The sequence below is a fragment of the Terrapene carolina genome, unplaced genomic scaffold (assembly GCF_002925995.2).
Source record: "Terrapene carolina triunguis isolate 2854851 unplaced genomic scaffold, T_m_triunguis-2.0 Scaffold21, whole genome shotgun sequence".
NCBI classification, from domain to species: domain Eukaryota; kingdom Metazoa; phylum Chordata; order Testudines; family Emydidae; genus Terrapene; species Terrapene triunguis.
In genome coordinates this window covers 22898781-22915924 of record NW_020664372.1, presented here as the reverse complement: position 1 = coordinate 22915924, position 17144 = coordinate 22898781, and the positions used below count along the sequence as shown (strand labels likewise).

Here is a 17144-nt window from a genome sequence, read left to right as displayed (position 1 = left end):
GTAACCTGCAACCCAGCCATCTCTGTCAGAAAGCATGGATCCTGCACTGCTGTTCAGTATTGTGCTGTGCATTATGAACACAAGTCTATAAAAGGAGCTCAATGTGGGGCTATTTGGCCGAGGGATGCCTTGAAGGAACATATTAACACTGAGCCACAGTCATGTGTGTTGCTGTAGTGTGCTGAGCCTGGCATTGTTTGTTTGCACTGTACTATGAGCCTTGTAATGATGGCTCTGTGTGTCCGAAAAGTAACACATTTTAAATCACTTTTTAAAGTAGTGCTCGGTAATATGACCAAACTGACATTGCTGAACACTAACACGAGAAGCCTACAGAAGTGTGGGGAAACGGCAGCGTGTGTGACAGGGAGTGTGTGTGTGTGTGTGTGTGTGTGAGAGAGAGAGAAACAGAGACAGAGTGATTGTTGGGGAAGTGTGTGTGTCGGGGAAGAGTGAGTGTGTCAGCATGCTGTCTTTTTAAGTTCAGACAGCAGCTGGAAGCAACCAATCCTGAGGCAGAAGCTGGTCCACAGACAGCTATTGTGCCCCTGTCCCCTCCACACCCCAGCTCAGGGGAGACCAGTACACCGCGGCGGGGTGGGGTGGGGGAAGGGGGACACGCTGACAGCCTCCATCTCCCTCCCTGGCTCTGTACAGCACAGCATGAGTCTCTCTCCCCTCTCACCCCCCCGCAGCAGCACGCCCTGCCTGCCTGTCTGCCACTGCAGTTCTAGTGCCCGGGAGAGCAGGATTCTGTGTTAATGTTCTGATTCTGTGATTCTGTCTGAGTTTTCCCACCCCCTCCTCTGTAGTCCAGGCAGGAGTGTGCTTGCTGCCCAGAGCTGCATGCTCAGCTGGGCAGTAGCTGTGTGAGCTCTGCATGCTGAGGAATTTCAACACTTCCTGAAGCTTTGAAAGGAGAGGGGTGCATGCCTGTGTAGCTGGATGCAGGGCAGCAGAGTTCAAAATAGCTCTGGTCATGGTGGGCATTGCAGAATACCTCCTGGAGGCCAGTTACGACCAACACAGTGTCTACACTGACACTTCGTCAATCTAACTTTCCTGCAAAAAGCTCTATGCCTCTTGTCGAGGTGGTTTTTATTTTGTTGGCAAAACAGGAGAGTTTTGTTGGCAGGAGGAGCATTGTAGTGTGTACAACTCTACTGTTTTGTCGGCAAAAGCTGCCTTTTGATAACAAAACTATATAGTGTAGACAAAGCCTAAGACAGTGAATGGTCTCAGACCTTTTCTGAATCTCAGAAACCTGAACGGATACATCAAGACCTCTGTTTAAAATGCTAACCAACCATTCCCTCCTCTCAAGGAGACTGGTATGTGAGACTCACTTGATCGATGCTTATTTGCATGTGACCATCAGAAAAAAGCCGTTCAGATACCTGAGTTTCAGCATTGGAAACAAACATTTCAATACACGATACTCCTTTTTCAGCTTGTACATAGATCTAAAGGTCGTCACAAAGTGCCTGGCTGTGGTAGCTGCCCACTTAAGATGCCAGGGGTCACATGTCTTTATCTATGACTAGGTACATTGTGGCCTCCATTACTGTAATATTTAGGCACCTCACAATCTTATAATTATTTATCCTCATAACGTCCCCCTGAGTTAGGGAAAGAGTATTATCCCTATTTTAAAGATATGGAACTGAGGCAGAGAGAGACAAAGTGACTTGCCCAAGGTCACACAAGAAGTCTGTGGTGAAAATGATAATTGAATCCAGGTCTCCGTCTCAGGCTAGGACATTTAGTACTGGGCCAGCCATTCTCCCTCTCTAATAAGAGACAAATCACAATAGGGAATGACAGAATCATATTTAAAACATGCAAGCCATTCATCACCAAAGGCCTGCAGTTAAACTGGGAAAAGTCTACTCTATCTCCTTTTCAAAAAAGCATGTTTAATGGACAGTGGTGGAACGGAAAGGAGAGATTCCTCGGCATCCAGAAAACACCAGCCTAAGAGCCTACCTGAATCAACCTACAAAGTTATTCCTTAGGCTAATGGCTGTCATGGCAATCATGACATGCGACACACTATATATATGCCTGCCTACATATGATACTGCTGCAAAATTGGCTGGTTCAATAATTAATTAGCCACCTCCATACTCAGGAACGGGAAATTCAGTCTCTTGAGGGAAAACACACAATGCTAGCTACACTACACAAGAGCAGTATACATCTCAAGTTCAGGAATTCTCATTAGCCTCTCTAAAATGTGCACCTGGCTGCTATCTCAGCACATTACCAGTCAGAACAGGGAGAAACAATACTTTCTTCTCCTACAGTAGCCAGATTCCCAAAAGGACTCACTAAAGCTTTTACCCCAGTGAGAGAACCACCTCATTACTGGGATTTAAATTTAGTGCTCTGGCCTTCCATCTGCCCATCAACAAGGAACACCAAATCCCATAAGTGTGAATCTACAGAGGTACTCTTGAAGAACAGCAGTTATTGGTAAAGTGGCCTCTTTTTAACTGAACCTAATCTTTGAGCAAATGAACATTTCTTCGCTTTCCATTCTTTGTTTTAAATTTCTCCAATTTGTTTTTAAAATATTCAATTTTAGTATAATCGTTCAAACTTATTTTAATACAGTGCACTTGTCCACATCCCACAGTCCAAAGGATATTAATACAAGATTATTTTTTTTTAACACTTTGAGTTTTAGCACAGTATCCATTGTATTTCCCGATAGTAAAAAGAGTCTAAAACTTGATTAATATGTGCCATGAGCTATAAAAAATTGCATTGCAAAACTTTATTTTTAAAGGAGATAATGTAAGAAAAAATAAAATACTTTATACTCTTGACAGTAAGGAGAAATATAAGTTAAGACTGATAAAGCACCATTTTTTCCCCTCTCCTGATTCTTAGTGTATCTATGGTAGACCAGGTGGACCAGTGTTTACAAGAAATGTGTTGGCCAATGTTTTACATCACCACCAAAATCCAGAGTTTTATGATGAGGTAAGCAATTCTAATTGAGACTTCACTTTTACTGGCTTTCAGTATGTATTTTTACAAGTTTCACAGATAGCAAAACAGACTAATGTGGAGATGGTGTGCCCATTTGGGGAGAGGGGTAAAGTGTATCATGTATTTAATTTCTTAACTTCAGAAGTTTCTTTATAAGTTTTTATTTAATGTAAATTGAACTCAAGCTCTAATTGTAATTGAAAAAACAATGTTGTAGTATTAATTATGCTTATTGCTTCATTCACTTTTACATTATGGAAATTAAATTAAACTTTTTTGATGTATTTATTTATTTTCATGCTGGCTTTGCAAAAACATTAAAATCAGACCCTGTCATTATCTTTCAAACTATTACTTCTACATAATTAATGTAAACCCTAACATTGTATGACTGCATTCTTAAATCTTTCTTCAAATCTCATTGAAACCAAGTGTTGTTCTCAGGCCAGAGTGGACAACTGCATGCTTGTTGTACATTAACTAGTATGATGTGCCTCTGCATGACTGAAGACTTTTTCTTCACAAAAATCACTGAAGCTGATGTTTATCTGCCTTTCAGATTAAAATAGAATTGCCCACACAGCTACATGGAAAACATCATTTGTTTTTCACATTCTACCATGTCAGCTGTGATAATTCAAGCAAAGGCAGTACCAAGAAGAAAGATGTCATTGAAACACAAGGTTTGGCTTGTTGACCCTTTTTACTGTTAAGAATGGTTTAGCAGATTTCAAAAAGTGCATTTAGCTGGTATACTGGATACCTGTTGCATTGATGCAGGTAATTCTGTAACATTAATTATAGTGAAAAAATAGATTTGCCATGTGAAATATTTATCCTTAATTTCAGTTTTTTTAAGAATTATGAATTCTTTTGAGTGTCAAGCAAATTAAAATATTTTACAATTTTTTACCTGAAGATGAGGATACATTCTTTTTTTAACATTTTTAGCTATGTTTATATTCTTTGTTCAACAAGTTGGGTCTTTGTAAACCAGAAACCATGTAACCGTGTATATGCTCTAAATAGAGAGGAGGCCACTGAAGCTCTCATATAGGCCTTTAATTAAAAAATACATAATATATGTAAAATATTAATTCCCTTTTGTTTCTTGTAGTTGGCTATTCTTGGCTTCCATTATTAAAAGATGGGAGAGTAGTGACAAATGAGCAGCACATTCCTGTATCAGCTAATCTTCCATCAGGCTATCTTAGCTATCAGGAACTTGGGATTGGCAAGGTATAGTATTTAGATAGGTATATAGGTATATTTTTTTCTCTGTGAAAAGAGAATACAAGAAATAAAATGAGCTAATGTTCAGTTCTAAGCTTTGTAAAAATTTTAAGTAGCCGTTTTCCAGTCAAAACATTTATTTTTATGACTCTTCCAAGATACAGATTGTGTGACATAGAATGTATTGCAGAAGAGATGTAACTGATGTGGAGTTCTAAAATAAATAAATTAGAGAAATCATATGAGCAAATCCTGTCATTTTGCTTCACAAGGATTTGAGTCAACCTGCTCCCATATAGATTTTTATGTAATCAAGTGTTTTTTTTCTGTTATCCCTTGTGTGTGGTGTCTGAGAAGCTTTTAAATATTGTGATAGGGTTTTTTTGTAATAGTGACAAATTGGATGTTGTCTGTGTGCAGAGAAAAATAGACTAATAACCATAAAAATTTTTTAAAAAAGAACATTTGTGCAATATTCTGTATTGATTCCTGCACCTGGTATAAGAAGAATTCCCTATATACCAAATCTGTTCTTTCTCTCTGGATACACTGAAAGGTCCTCCATTTGTTTCAAAATGCAGTGGTAAAATTGTTGCCATTTGTTTAGTTAGTTTATTTTTAAGTTACATATACTAAAGATATAATTTTTTTATTACCATAGTTTTGGGCTTTTTATTTAGAGCCTCTTTAGTGGCTCTGTGTGTGCTGGGAATATGCATTTGTGTAGCAGAATACTATTAGGGAAGATAATAAGCATTTCAAGAGTATTCCATTTGCACCCTAAATATTCCCTTGGAGTTTTATAATCTAGAATAGACAGACCAAGACACTCTTTAATATTGGTGTTTGTTCAGCAAGTGATGCAAATGTTTAGTTGTGGTTGCTCCACACACCCATGAACTGGGAATATATGTGCGTCATTAAGTTGATGATTTGTGGGCCAATATTTTGTTCAGGGAAGAGAGTGCCTAACTGATGGTCCATGCATACTAATTCCAAGGTCTGGCCACTTCATCTCATCCAATGAAAAACTTCCCAATTAGACCGTGACATACTTTAAATTAAATTTAAATACACAAGAAGGCTTTGCAAATTCATCTGAAGTTCTTTTCTTAACTTTTATTAGAATGTCACCTTATCCATGCACTTCTCTTTCAATAAACCTCTCACCCAAGAATAGCCCTTGTTCCACAAACTGAATCTTGGAGCTGCTAAAATCCTACCTGCCAGCATTGTCAAAGCAAAATCTGTAGATTATAACTTTACATAAAATCATAAAAAGATGCCAGTGCAGAAGGGTCAGGGGGAGAGATGCAGAAAGTAAAAGGGGAATTCATTGAAGGGGGAATGAGGCAAGGGGGGAGGGGGAGGCCGGAACTCAACTGAGAAGAGGGAATTAATTGGGAGAATTGTTTCTTCCCCTTCTGTGTCCAGTCCTCCCCACCACCACCTTTTCACTCTCCAACTTCCTCCCCATCTCCTTGCTTTTCATAATCCAGCCATGTCTATCCCACCCTTCCCTTAATTTTAGGGAAGCACTTAGCTCTTCACCTTCTCCTCCCAAGTCTTAGCATCCGGAGGACTAGAACGTCTAGATGCAGGGTCAGGGATGCTAGAACAGTTTGTATAGTGTGGGTGCTGAGAGCCATTGAACCAAACTAAACCCTCTATATGATGGAAACCACTTCAAGCCAGGGGGTGTGGCAGCATTCTTAGCATGCCTAGTTCTCGCACCTATGCGCAGGGCAAGCAGGAAACAACAGCTCCCCAACAGGATCTCACTTTAGAGAGCTGAGTACTGTTCTGACATTCCCAAATGAGAGGGAAAGGGAACACTGACTGCTACACATTCTGAGACACCAGTTTATCTTAGTGCAAGCAGCAGCTCTGATTGACTGTCCTTCTCAAGAACAGCCAATCAAATGAGGATTTCCTGTGGTCCAGGAGGTTTCCCCATACACTTAAAGGAGAGTCAGAAAACCCATATCTTACATGAAAAGTCCACTGAGTTAATTAGCATACATAACCCATAAAGTTCATCCATCTGCAAGTTTTTCATGTGATGCCAATACTATGGGACAGTTTGTCTTTAAAAAGAACCATTTCTAATTGAGTAACTACATACATACTTCATAATGATTTTTAGTGGCATTGCCTTCCAGTTATTCATTGCACGATTTTACTTGATATGTACAAGTTTACAGTTTATAAGACAGTCTGAAATGTCCATATATATGGTATGCAAACCACTGTCCTGTTGTTTTGGGTTGGTATGCTGACATGATATATTATTTTTCCTCTTTGTGTGCAAACAGCATTCTGGTCCTGAAATTAAATGGGTAGATGGAGGCAAACCATTGTTAACAATTTCTACGCATCTAGTTTCTACTGTCTACACACAGGTAAGTTTAAAACCAAAACAAATATTTTATGATTAATGTGTCTTTGTAGCATGAATACAATATATAAAGGAATTTTTCAAACACACAAAAGAAACACACAAAAGGCTGCCAACTCCTATTTTGTGCCTCTGAAAATCTCCCCCATAGTTAATATATAAAACGTACTGTATGCTACAGTGGATTTTAAAATGATTATCCAGAATACAAAGCCTTTTGTCTAAGTCATCAGTTCACATTTGAGTCCAGTCCCATTTTTGACCAAAGTGAAAAGTGCCAGTCTCAATCCAATTCCAGTTGTTCACATTAAAACCATCACAGTGTTAACTGACATGCTTGTTGGCAGTGTAAGTAGAGAGCTAAAGGACTGAATGGTCATGAAGAGTGATCTAGCATCTGACAGCTAAAAGTGGTTCTTTCAGGTCAGCTTGAGATATAAAAGCGTGGCAGTGTGAGAAAGCTGCACGGACAATACCTTTACTGTATTGATCTGAAGATAAATATGATTTTAATCTCAGCTACTAACTTGGCATCTTTGACAAATACTAAAAACATTTACTTAAAATTTAAAAACAAAACAAAACTGTAGTTACCTTTGCACTGCTGAATGTGGCTGTCTTCACATATACTTGTATCTGTAGATTACTATATTTTGGATTAGTATTTTGGGTTCTGTACTGATAGAAACAAATACAGGACTTAAACAGTACATGCTTATTACTGTTAATCAGGGCAATTGTAATAATTTTTTTCTCCCTGTCAATTATTTTTAAGGAAATATACATGCCATTTTGTGCAATGATTGTTCAGTAATGGATCCATTTAATGTGGCTGAAGTTTTTGGCTGTTTGTTATGCACCTATTTTATATTGGCACTTGGAAGTGCTAACTGGAAACATATATATATATATATATATATATATATATATATATATATAAAATCAAAAGAGGAACACAGCAATGTTATCTGCATTTTTATATATGCATTGCTTTGTTCCTCTTTTGATTATGGAAGTAAACTTCAGTTATTGCTGATTAACTTTGGTTCTCTTGTTTTTGGTAGGACCAGCACTTACACAACTTTTTTGAGTACTGTCAGAAAACGGAGTCTGGAGCCCAGGCCTTAGGAACTGATCTCGTAAAGTATCTTAAGGTACAAAACAGCAGTGATATAACAGATTTAATAAAATTGGGAAATTGGGGAGAGGACTGTGGTCCTATCAATTGAGGGGTGGGGCTGCAAATCAGGATGTGATAATGATGGAGTTTTGCTAAGTTTAGCCCCCAGTCACCTCAACCACCTTCTCTCAAGATTGATATAGCTTGAACAAAAAAGTAAGGTTCCCACAGGAATGTTAATTTAGCCAAATTGGCCAGAATTTTAAAATAGATGCTGAAGGCCCGGCACCTAAATCTATTTATTTTCGTAAGTACATGCAGCTCTTCTTGACTTAATTGTGGGTACTTAGCCCCTCAGAAAATCAAGCCACTTTTTAAGAGGCTGAAATATGGATTTAGGGGCCAAACTTTATGCATCAGCATCTTGGCCACTGTGACTACATTAAGGTTAACAAAACATCAGCTTCAACATGTTGCCTCTGGAGACCAGAAAAATAGTATTGTGGTTAGGCACAGGACTTGGAGTCCAGAGACCTAGTACTATTCCTGGCTTTTCCATCAATTTTCTGTGTGACTTGTACAAGTCACCTTAATCTCCTTGTGCTTCACAGAGGATGATTGTCTGCATCACAGAAATGTAGTAAGGCTAAATTAATGGGTGTTTGTAAGGTATTTATCATCTGTTACTTTACTCTCAAAGCTACAACTGAGATTAGGGTCTTCATTGTGCCTGGGCACTGTGCATACACACAGTAAGACATTATCCCTGTTCTAAAGAATTTACAGTCCAAATAAGCAAGGCTTAGAACGGGTGGAAGAAAGGAAATAGTATTATGTACATTTTAAATATGTAGTTGAGACACAGATGATGTAACTTGCCTAATGTCATGCAGAAAGTCTGGAAAAGCTGAGAATTGAAGCCAGCTCTTCTGTGTCCCAGTGTAGTGCATTAACCACAAAACCATCCTTCTTTCCTGAAATTATTTTTAAATCATCAAATGTTAAGTGCCAAATAAATAGACAGCAGTATTATTATATTTAATATATAGCACTTCCAATTTTCAGTTTTAACCAATAATCACCAATAAAACACTCCGATACAAAATAAATGAAAACAATGTTTATCCAGTCAGTAAACACTGCGGGGGGAAAAAACAGAGATAGTTTCTTGTATCTAAGGGCTTGTCTACGTGGAGCAGTAATGCGGACTACAGGGGTGTGATTTCTGAATTCCAGTAACGTGTATGCATTAACTCAGTGATACTCAGAACGTGGCTCTTAAGCCGCAAGATGCTCTTTAATGTGTCTCCTGTGGTTCTTTGCAGCACATGTTATTAAAACACTGTGTGATTTAATTATTAACCAATCAGGATGCTTTTACCATGTTATTAACCAATTGTAGTTGATAAAATAATAATACTTGTTCAGTCATTTTGCTGTGAAAATTATATATATATTTTCCCCGGTCATACTATTTAAATATGAATATATAACACTATAGTAAATGAAACAATGAACTCACACTACTGTGGCTCTTTTGGGTAATGTTGATCACTAATTTGGCTCCTGAACCACTGAGGTTCAAGTATCACTGCATTGACTGGTCCATGTAGACCCTGCTAGTATGCACTAAAGGTTCCCTAGTGCACTTTATCATAGTTTATTGCACCCAATGCGGCATGCATGATTACCTGCCCTATGGGCAAGTGGCGTATGTGTTCATTCGATGCAAGGAATTCCTGGCCTTCAGAGACCATGTACGGGCTTTGGAGACCAGGGTGGCTGAGCTGGAGGAGCTAAGGGAGACAGAGAGGTACATAGATGAGACTTTCTAGGACACAGTAGAACGGTCCCATCCCCGGTCTGACAGCCTCTGTGCTGTTGAGGAAGATGAAAGCCTCAGGTAAGGAGAACATCCAACTGAGGGAAATGTGCGGTGGCCATCACGACCCCGGAGCCCAAGGCTTCCCGCAGCTCCCATTGTCTAGGAACAGCGAATCACGGCCACTGGGAGCTGCGGGGGGCCATGCCTGCAGGCGGTCAATATAAACACGTCTCCTGGCCTCCCAGGGGATTACCCTGGTGGGCTGTGTGCTGAAGGTTGCCGACCCCTGCTCTATGTCCTAGTAAGGAGGATAGTATGGAAGATGAAATACAGGTAGGATCTGATGAGAAACAGTCAAATGAAAAAAAGTCTTATTCAATTACACCATGTAATGGGAGACAGCTAAAAAGTGACAAGCTTTTAAAGTGCTTATATACCAATGTTAGAAGTCTAAATAATAAGATGGGTGAACTAGAGTGCCTTGTATTAAATGAGGATATTGATATAATGGGCATCACAGAAACTTGGTGGAATGAGGATAATCAACGGGACACAGTAATACCAGGATACAAAATATATCGGAAGGACAGAACAGATCGTGCTGGTGGGGGAATGGCACTATATGTGAAAGAAAGCATAGAATCAAATGAAGTAAAAATCTTTAATGAACCAAACTGTACTATAGAATCTCTATGGATAGTAATTCCATGCTTGAATAATATGAATATAGCAGTAGGGATATATTACCAACCACCTGACCAGGATGGTAATAGTGACTGTGAAATGCTCAGGGGAGAGACTATTAAAATAAAAAACTCAATAATAATGGGGGATTTCAACTATCCCCATATTGACTGGGTACATATCACCTCAGGATGGGATGCAGAGATAAAGTTTCTTGACACCTTAAATGACTGCTTCTTGAAGCAGCTAGTCCTGGAACCCACAAGAGGAGAGGAAATTATTGATTTACTCCTAAATGGAGCACAAGATCAGGGCCAAGAGGTGAATATAACTGGACCACTTGGTAATAGTGACCATAATATTAAATTTAACCTCCCTGTAGCAGGGAAAACACCACAGCGGCCCAACACTGTAACATTTAATTTCAGAAAGGGAAACTATACAAAAATGAGGAGGTTAGTTAAACAGAAATTAAAAGGTACCGCACCAAAAGTAAAATCCCTGCAAAGCTGCATGGAAACTTTTTAAAGACACCATAATAGAGGCTCAACTTAAATGTATATCCGAAATTAAAAAACTTAGTAAGAGAACCAGAAAAGAGCCACCATAGCTAAACAACAAAGTAAAAGAAGCAGTGAGAGGCAAAAAGGCATCCTTTAAAAAATGGAAGTTAAATCCTAGTTAGGAAAACAGAAAGGAGCATAAACTCTGGCAAATGAAGTGTAAAAATATAATTAGGAAGGCCAAAAAAGAATTTGAAGAACAGGTAGCCAAAGACTCAAAAAGTAATAGCAACAAAATTTTTAAGTACATCAGAAGCAGGAAGCCTGCTAAACAACCAGAGGGGCCACTGGACAATCGAGATGCTAAAGGAGCACTCAAGGATGATAAGGCCATTGCGGAGAAACTAAATGAATTCTTTGCATCGGTCTTCACAGCTGAGGATGTGAGGGAGATTCCCAAACCTGAGCCATTCTTTTTAGATGACAAATCTGAGGAACTGTTCCAGATTGAGGTGTCATTAGAGGAGGTTTTGAAACATTGATAAACCAAACAGTAATAAGTCTCCAGGTATTCACCTGAGAGTTCTGAAGGAACTCATATGTGAAATTGCAGGAATACTAACTAGTCTGTAACCTATCATTTAAATCAGCTTCTGTACCAAATGACTGGAGGATAGCTAATGTGATGCCAAGTTTTAAAAAGGGCTCCAGAGGTGACCCCGGCAATTACAGGCTGGTAAGTCTGACTTCAGTACTGGGAAAACTGGTTGAAACTATAGTAAAGATCAAAATTGTCAGACACATAGATGAACATAATTTGTTGGGGAATAGTCAACACTAGAATTCTTTGAGGGGGTCAACAAGCACGTGGACAAAGGGGATCCAGTGGATATAGTGTATTTAGATTTTCAAAAAGCCTTTGACAAGGTCCCTCTCCAAAGGCTCTCAAGCAAAGTAAGCAGTCATGGGATAAGAGGGAAGGTTCTCTCATGGATTGGTAACTGGTTAAAAGATAGAAAGCAAAAGGTAGGAATAAGTCATCAGTTTTCAGAATGGAGAGAGGTAAATAGTGGTGTCCCTCAGGTGTCTGTACTGGGACCAGTCCTATTCAACATATTCATAAATGATTGGAAAAAGGGGTAAACAGTGAGGTGGCAAAATTTGCAGATCATACAAAACAACTCAAGATAGTTAAGTCCCAGGCAGACTGCGAAGAACTACAAAAGGAGCTCTCAAAACTGGGTGACTGGGCAACAAACTGGCAGATAAATTCAATGTTGATAAATGCAAAGTAAAGCATATTGGAAAACATAATCCCTACTATACATATAAAATGATGGGGTCTAAATTAGCTGTTACCACTCAAGAAAGAGATCTTGGAGTGATTGTGGATAGTTCTCTGAAAACATCCAGTGGCAGTCAAAAAAGCGAACAGAATGTTGGGAATCATTAAGAAAGGGATAGATAATAAGACAGATAATATCATATTGCTCTACATAAATCCATGGTATGCCCACATCTTGAATACTGCATGCAGATGTGGTCACCCCATCTCAAAAAAGATATATTGGAATTGGAAAAGGTTCAGAAAAGGGCAACAAAAATGATTAGGGATATGGAACGGCTGCCATATGGGGAGAGATTAATAAAACTGGGACTTTTCAGCTTGGAAAAGAGACGACTAAGGGGGGATATGATAGAGTATATAAAATCATGAGTGGTGTGGAGAAAGTAAATAAGGAAGTGTTATTTACTCCTTGTAACACAAGAACTAGGGGGTCACCAAATGAAATTAATAGACAGCAGGTTTAAAACAAACAAAAGGAAGTATTTTTTACACAACACAGTCAACCTGTGGAACTCCTTGCCAGAGGATGTTGTGAAGGCCAAGACAATAACAGGGTTCAAAAAAGAACTAGATAAGTTCATGGAGGATAGGTCCATCAATGGCTATTAGCCAGGATGAGCAGGGATGGTGTCCCTAGCCTTTGTTTGCCAGAAGCTGGGAATGGGCGACAGGGGATGGATCACTTGATGATTACTTGTTCTGTTCATTCCCTCTGTGGCACCTGGCATTGGCCACTGTTGAAAAACAGGATATTGGGCTAGATGGACCTTTTGTCTGACCCAGTATTGCCGTTCTTATAGTGCTGTTTGAAACAGTACTATGTTAAAGCACACTAGGGAACATTACAAAGATATTATCATTACAGTATATACTACTTTAATGAGTAATGTATATAATATGCTTTGGCTTGGAAGGATTAGATTTTTATCAGTAAATGTTGATAAATGTCTATTTCAACATATACACAGAAACCGATGAAAAAATATTTCATTAATAATCAAAATTTAAAGATAAACAAAAGTAAGAAAAATGCTTCTTGAGAACTTATTAGAGTTTGATTTGAGGCTATTTCCTTTGTATATTTTGACATATGATATTGACAATGTGTGTTTTAATGGTTATAAAGCTTTAACATTTTGAATTCTAACATTGACTGTCATTAAATAATTGTCTGTTCCCCACACACACAATTTCCCACAACTATGAACATTTTAATTGATCAAAATGGAAAAATGATTAAAAATAAACATTGATATCTATCAAAACTATTAAAAGTATTGAATTTAGCTAAGCCGAAATATACATAACTTATTACAGGTTGTACAAAGCGGAAAAAAAACCCCAAAAACAATTTTTAACATCTACGTAAAACTTAAAAATCACTAAAAATAAACCTTGACAAATAAAATGAATAAACTCAAAAAAACAACCAGACACCTTATTAATATATTGAGCAGAGATTTAACCTGTCCCATCCATCTTCCAAATATACTTTCTTCATGCCAAGCACTTAGTATTTTTAATTATTTGAACACTTCACTGTCCACAGTAGTTGAGCACTCTGCATTTGAAGATTTACCAAACTTGGCATACCCTTACAGTTAGGCTGTGTATATTCTTCTGCATAAACTGCAATTTGCTTGGATTAAAATGTCTGCAAGTGCAGACTGAATGTCAAAGTAGCAGCCTGGGTTCTTGACTGAACTAGCAAGGTGTCTAGTGTTCAACTTGTCAACTTGATGTGGTAGATGTTGGAATACTTGTTATAGAAGACTATTGACCCCATGGAAGCAAAAAATTATGAATGAGAAGTTCTAAAATCCTTTTATTTAACCAAATCTAAATTTTATGCCTACATTACCTGACTATAACACTGTAATTTCCACAAAATTGAAAATTTCATATGTCAAAAAGTATTCTCCATCCCCTTTCATACAGTTGTCTTTCAGATAGCTAATTAGTACTGTACAGTGCAAAGGATTGAATCATAGAAGTATACGGCTGGAAGAGACCTAAAGAGGTCATCTAATCCACCCCTCTGCACTCAGGGAAGATAAAGTATATCTACATCATCCCTGACAGGTGTTTGTCTAACCTGTTCTTTAAAACCTCTAATGACAAGGATTCCATAGCATCCCTAGGTAACCTGTTCTAGTTTTTAACTACCCTTATAGTTAGAAAAAATTTCCTAATAAGCAACCTAAATCTCTCTTGCTGCAAATTAAGCCTATTACTTCTTTTCTGTAGAACAGGTTATTATCCTCTTTATAAAAACCTTTTACATATTTGAAAACTGTTATCATGTCCCCCGCTCTTCTCTTTAGTCTAGAGAAGCCTTCGGTTCTCTAGACTAAACTTGCCTAGTTCCTTCAACCTTTCCTTATAGGGCTCATTTTCTAAACCTCTTATTATTGTTGCTCTCTTCTGGACTCTTTCCAATTTGTTCTTGAGTGTGGTGTCCAAAACTGGACACAGTACTTCAGCTGAGGCTTCACCAGTGCTGATTAGAGTGGAACAATTAATTCCCCACCCCATGTCTTATATACAACACTCCTGTTAATGCATCTCAGAATGACATTTACCTTTTTTGTAACAGCATCATACTGTTGAGTCATATTCAATTTGTGATCCACCCAGATCCTTTCTGTAGTATTGCTGCCTAACCAGATATTCTCCACTTTGTATTTGTGCATTTGATTTTTTCCTTCTTAAGTGTAGTAGTTTTCACTTGTCTTTATTGAAATTTATCTTACTGATTTAAAACCAATTTTCCAATTTATCAAGATCATTTTGAATTCTAATCCTGTCCTCCATAGTGCTTGCAACACTTCCTGTCTTGGTGTAATCCGCAAGCTTTATAAGCATACCTTCCACTCCATCATCCAAGTTGTGAATGGAAATATTTAATAGTACTGGACCCAGGAAAGACCACGGTGTAACTCCACTTGATATGTCCTCCCACTTTGATGGCAAACCATTGTTAACTACTCTTTGAGTTCAGTCTTTTAATCAGTTTTGAATCCACTTTATAGTAATCTAATCTAGACCACATTTCCTTAGTTTGCTTATGAGATTGTCATGTGGGACTGTGTCAAAAGCCTTACTGTAGTCCAGTTATATCATTCCTACTGCTTCCCTCTTTTCCACTGGGCCAGTAATCCTATCAAAGAAGGAAATTAAGTTGGATCTATGTTTGCTATTACTTATCACCTTATTCTCCAGATTTGAACAAATTGATTAATAATTTGTTCCAGTATCTTTCCAGGTATCGAAGTTAGACTGACTGGTCTATAATTTCCCAGATCCTCCTTTTCCCCCTTTCTTGAAGGGGGAAAGTTCTTTTTCTAAGTAGATTGTAGAGGAGTTTTGAAAATAACATTAAATGGCTTGATTACAAGGAAGTAATATTACTACTCTATTTCTTTCTCTTAGAGTCTTCATGCTATGGAAGGCCATGTGATGATAGCTTTCCTGCCTACAATTCTAAACCAATTGTTTCGAGTTCTCACTAGAACTACTCAAGAGGAAGTTACAGTCAATGTGACAAGGTAAAGAATTTAAGTGGTCCAGTGTGTTTAAATGATTAATGGTTTGTGCCCCAGATTTCTCCATGTGGTAGTAAGTTGCAGAAATGAACTGATCTGTAGTCAAAGTACACATTTTTGTGACAGCAGAACATAACTTTTTTCTGCAGTTTTATGTTTATTGTTGGTTTCTATCTTTTTTTAGGGTTATTATACATATTGTTGCACAGTGCCACGAAGAAGGATTGGATAGCTATTTGAGGTCATATGTCAAGGTATACAAAATAAAATAATGTGTTTGCTTTTTTAAAAATATCCCATTAAAAATAGTCAGTTGCATTTATTTAAATTGCACATGTTACATTCTGTTTCCTTTTTCCTGCAAGTATGCTTATAAAGCTGAGCCTTATATTGCTTCTGAATATAAGACTGTACATGAAGAACTGACAAAATCCATGACAACAATTCTTAAACCATCTGCTGACTTTCTTACAAGCAACAAGCTACTTAAGGTATTTGTTGAAAAACTTTTACTTTTTCCTTCTTGTTTCTAATAAAGCAGAGTCTAATCCTCAGAACTGAACTGTTAAGAAACAATATGTCATCTCTTTCCTAGCAGATGTTGTAAATAGCTAATTGTATCCAGGTTGTCATTGGCTGTAAAAAGACTAATTTAGTTTTGGAAATTTTAGACTAGTTTTGCAGTTTTATATAATGCAATAATTTGGTTTTCTTTTCAGTATTCGTGGTTTTTCTTTGAAGTTCTGATAAAATCAATGGCTCAGCATTTGATAGAAAACGCTAAAATAAAGGTATGTAGACTTATATTTAGACCATTAAGAGCTTTTTATAGCACAGTCTCCCCCTTCATCAGTTTTTATTGCATGTTTTTGCTGTATATAAGAACACTAACTAGAGTTAAATTAAATAGCTAAAAACTTTGTTAACCCAGAGTTAAGGATGTCTGGCAATAGTTTGTGCCCTTCCAGAACACTGAGTTCAGCAAAACTCAAACTTGTGAAAACCAGGAAATAGAGTTAAAGGTACACATCTGTGCAACCTTAACTCTGCCTCCCTGAAGCTGGTAAGAGCCACTAATGATTATTTGCATGCACTCCAGCTGCATTCACTGTGTTAGGTGTAGCTGTAGTGAATGGTAGAGAAATAGAGCAGCTTGGAAAAGTTGTAATTGTGATACGAGACAATCGAGGGGACCGTGTCTGGGGATGTGTGTGAGGCCCTCTCCCTGACCGCTGCGTGTGTGATCAAAGGAAAGGTGCATGCTACTGTGAGAGATCCAGTATGCCTCATTTCAGCATTGCATTGTGTAGAAATTAGGTGGGAGATTAAACTCAGACCACACTAATAAGGTACAAGTGAAAGTATAGTTTTAGGGCATGGCTACACTTGCAGATGTAGAGTGCTTTGAGTTAAACCAGCTTTCGTAGGGCACAGTAGGGAAAGCACTGCAATCTGTCCACACTGCAGCTTCTAGCGCACTGACATGGACCA

At 38.0% G+C, this 17144-nt stretch overlaps 1 protein-coding gene across 2 annotated transcripts in view; it reads left to right on the top strand.

Moving 5' to 3' along the window:
• Window positions 1-17144, top strand: part of DOCK9 (dedicator of cytokinesis 9) — a 306118-nt gene that overhangs the window by 164788 nt on the left and 124186 nt on the right. For both annotated transcript variants that reach the window (XM_024204291.2, XM_024204295.2), the window contains exons 19-27: window positions 2896-2988; window positions 3557-3680; window positions 4115-4236; window positions 6546-6632; window positions 7693-7782; window positions 15541-15656; window positions 15838-15907; window positions 16019-16144; window positions 16373-16444. In XM_024204291.2, coding sequence (XP_024060059.1) covers window positions 2896-2988; window positions 3557-3680; window positions 4115-4236; window positions 6546-6632; window positions 7693-7782; window positions 15541-15656; window positions 15838-15907; window positions 16019-16144; window positions 16373-16444 — 900 coding nt within the window. The remainder of the gene's footprint in view (window positions 1-2895; window positions 2989-3556; window positions 3681-4114; window positions 4237-6545; window positions 6633-7692; window positions 7783-15540; window positions 15657-15837; window positions 15908-16018; window positions 16145-16372; window positions 16445-17144) is intronic.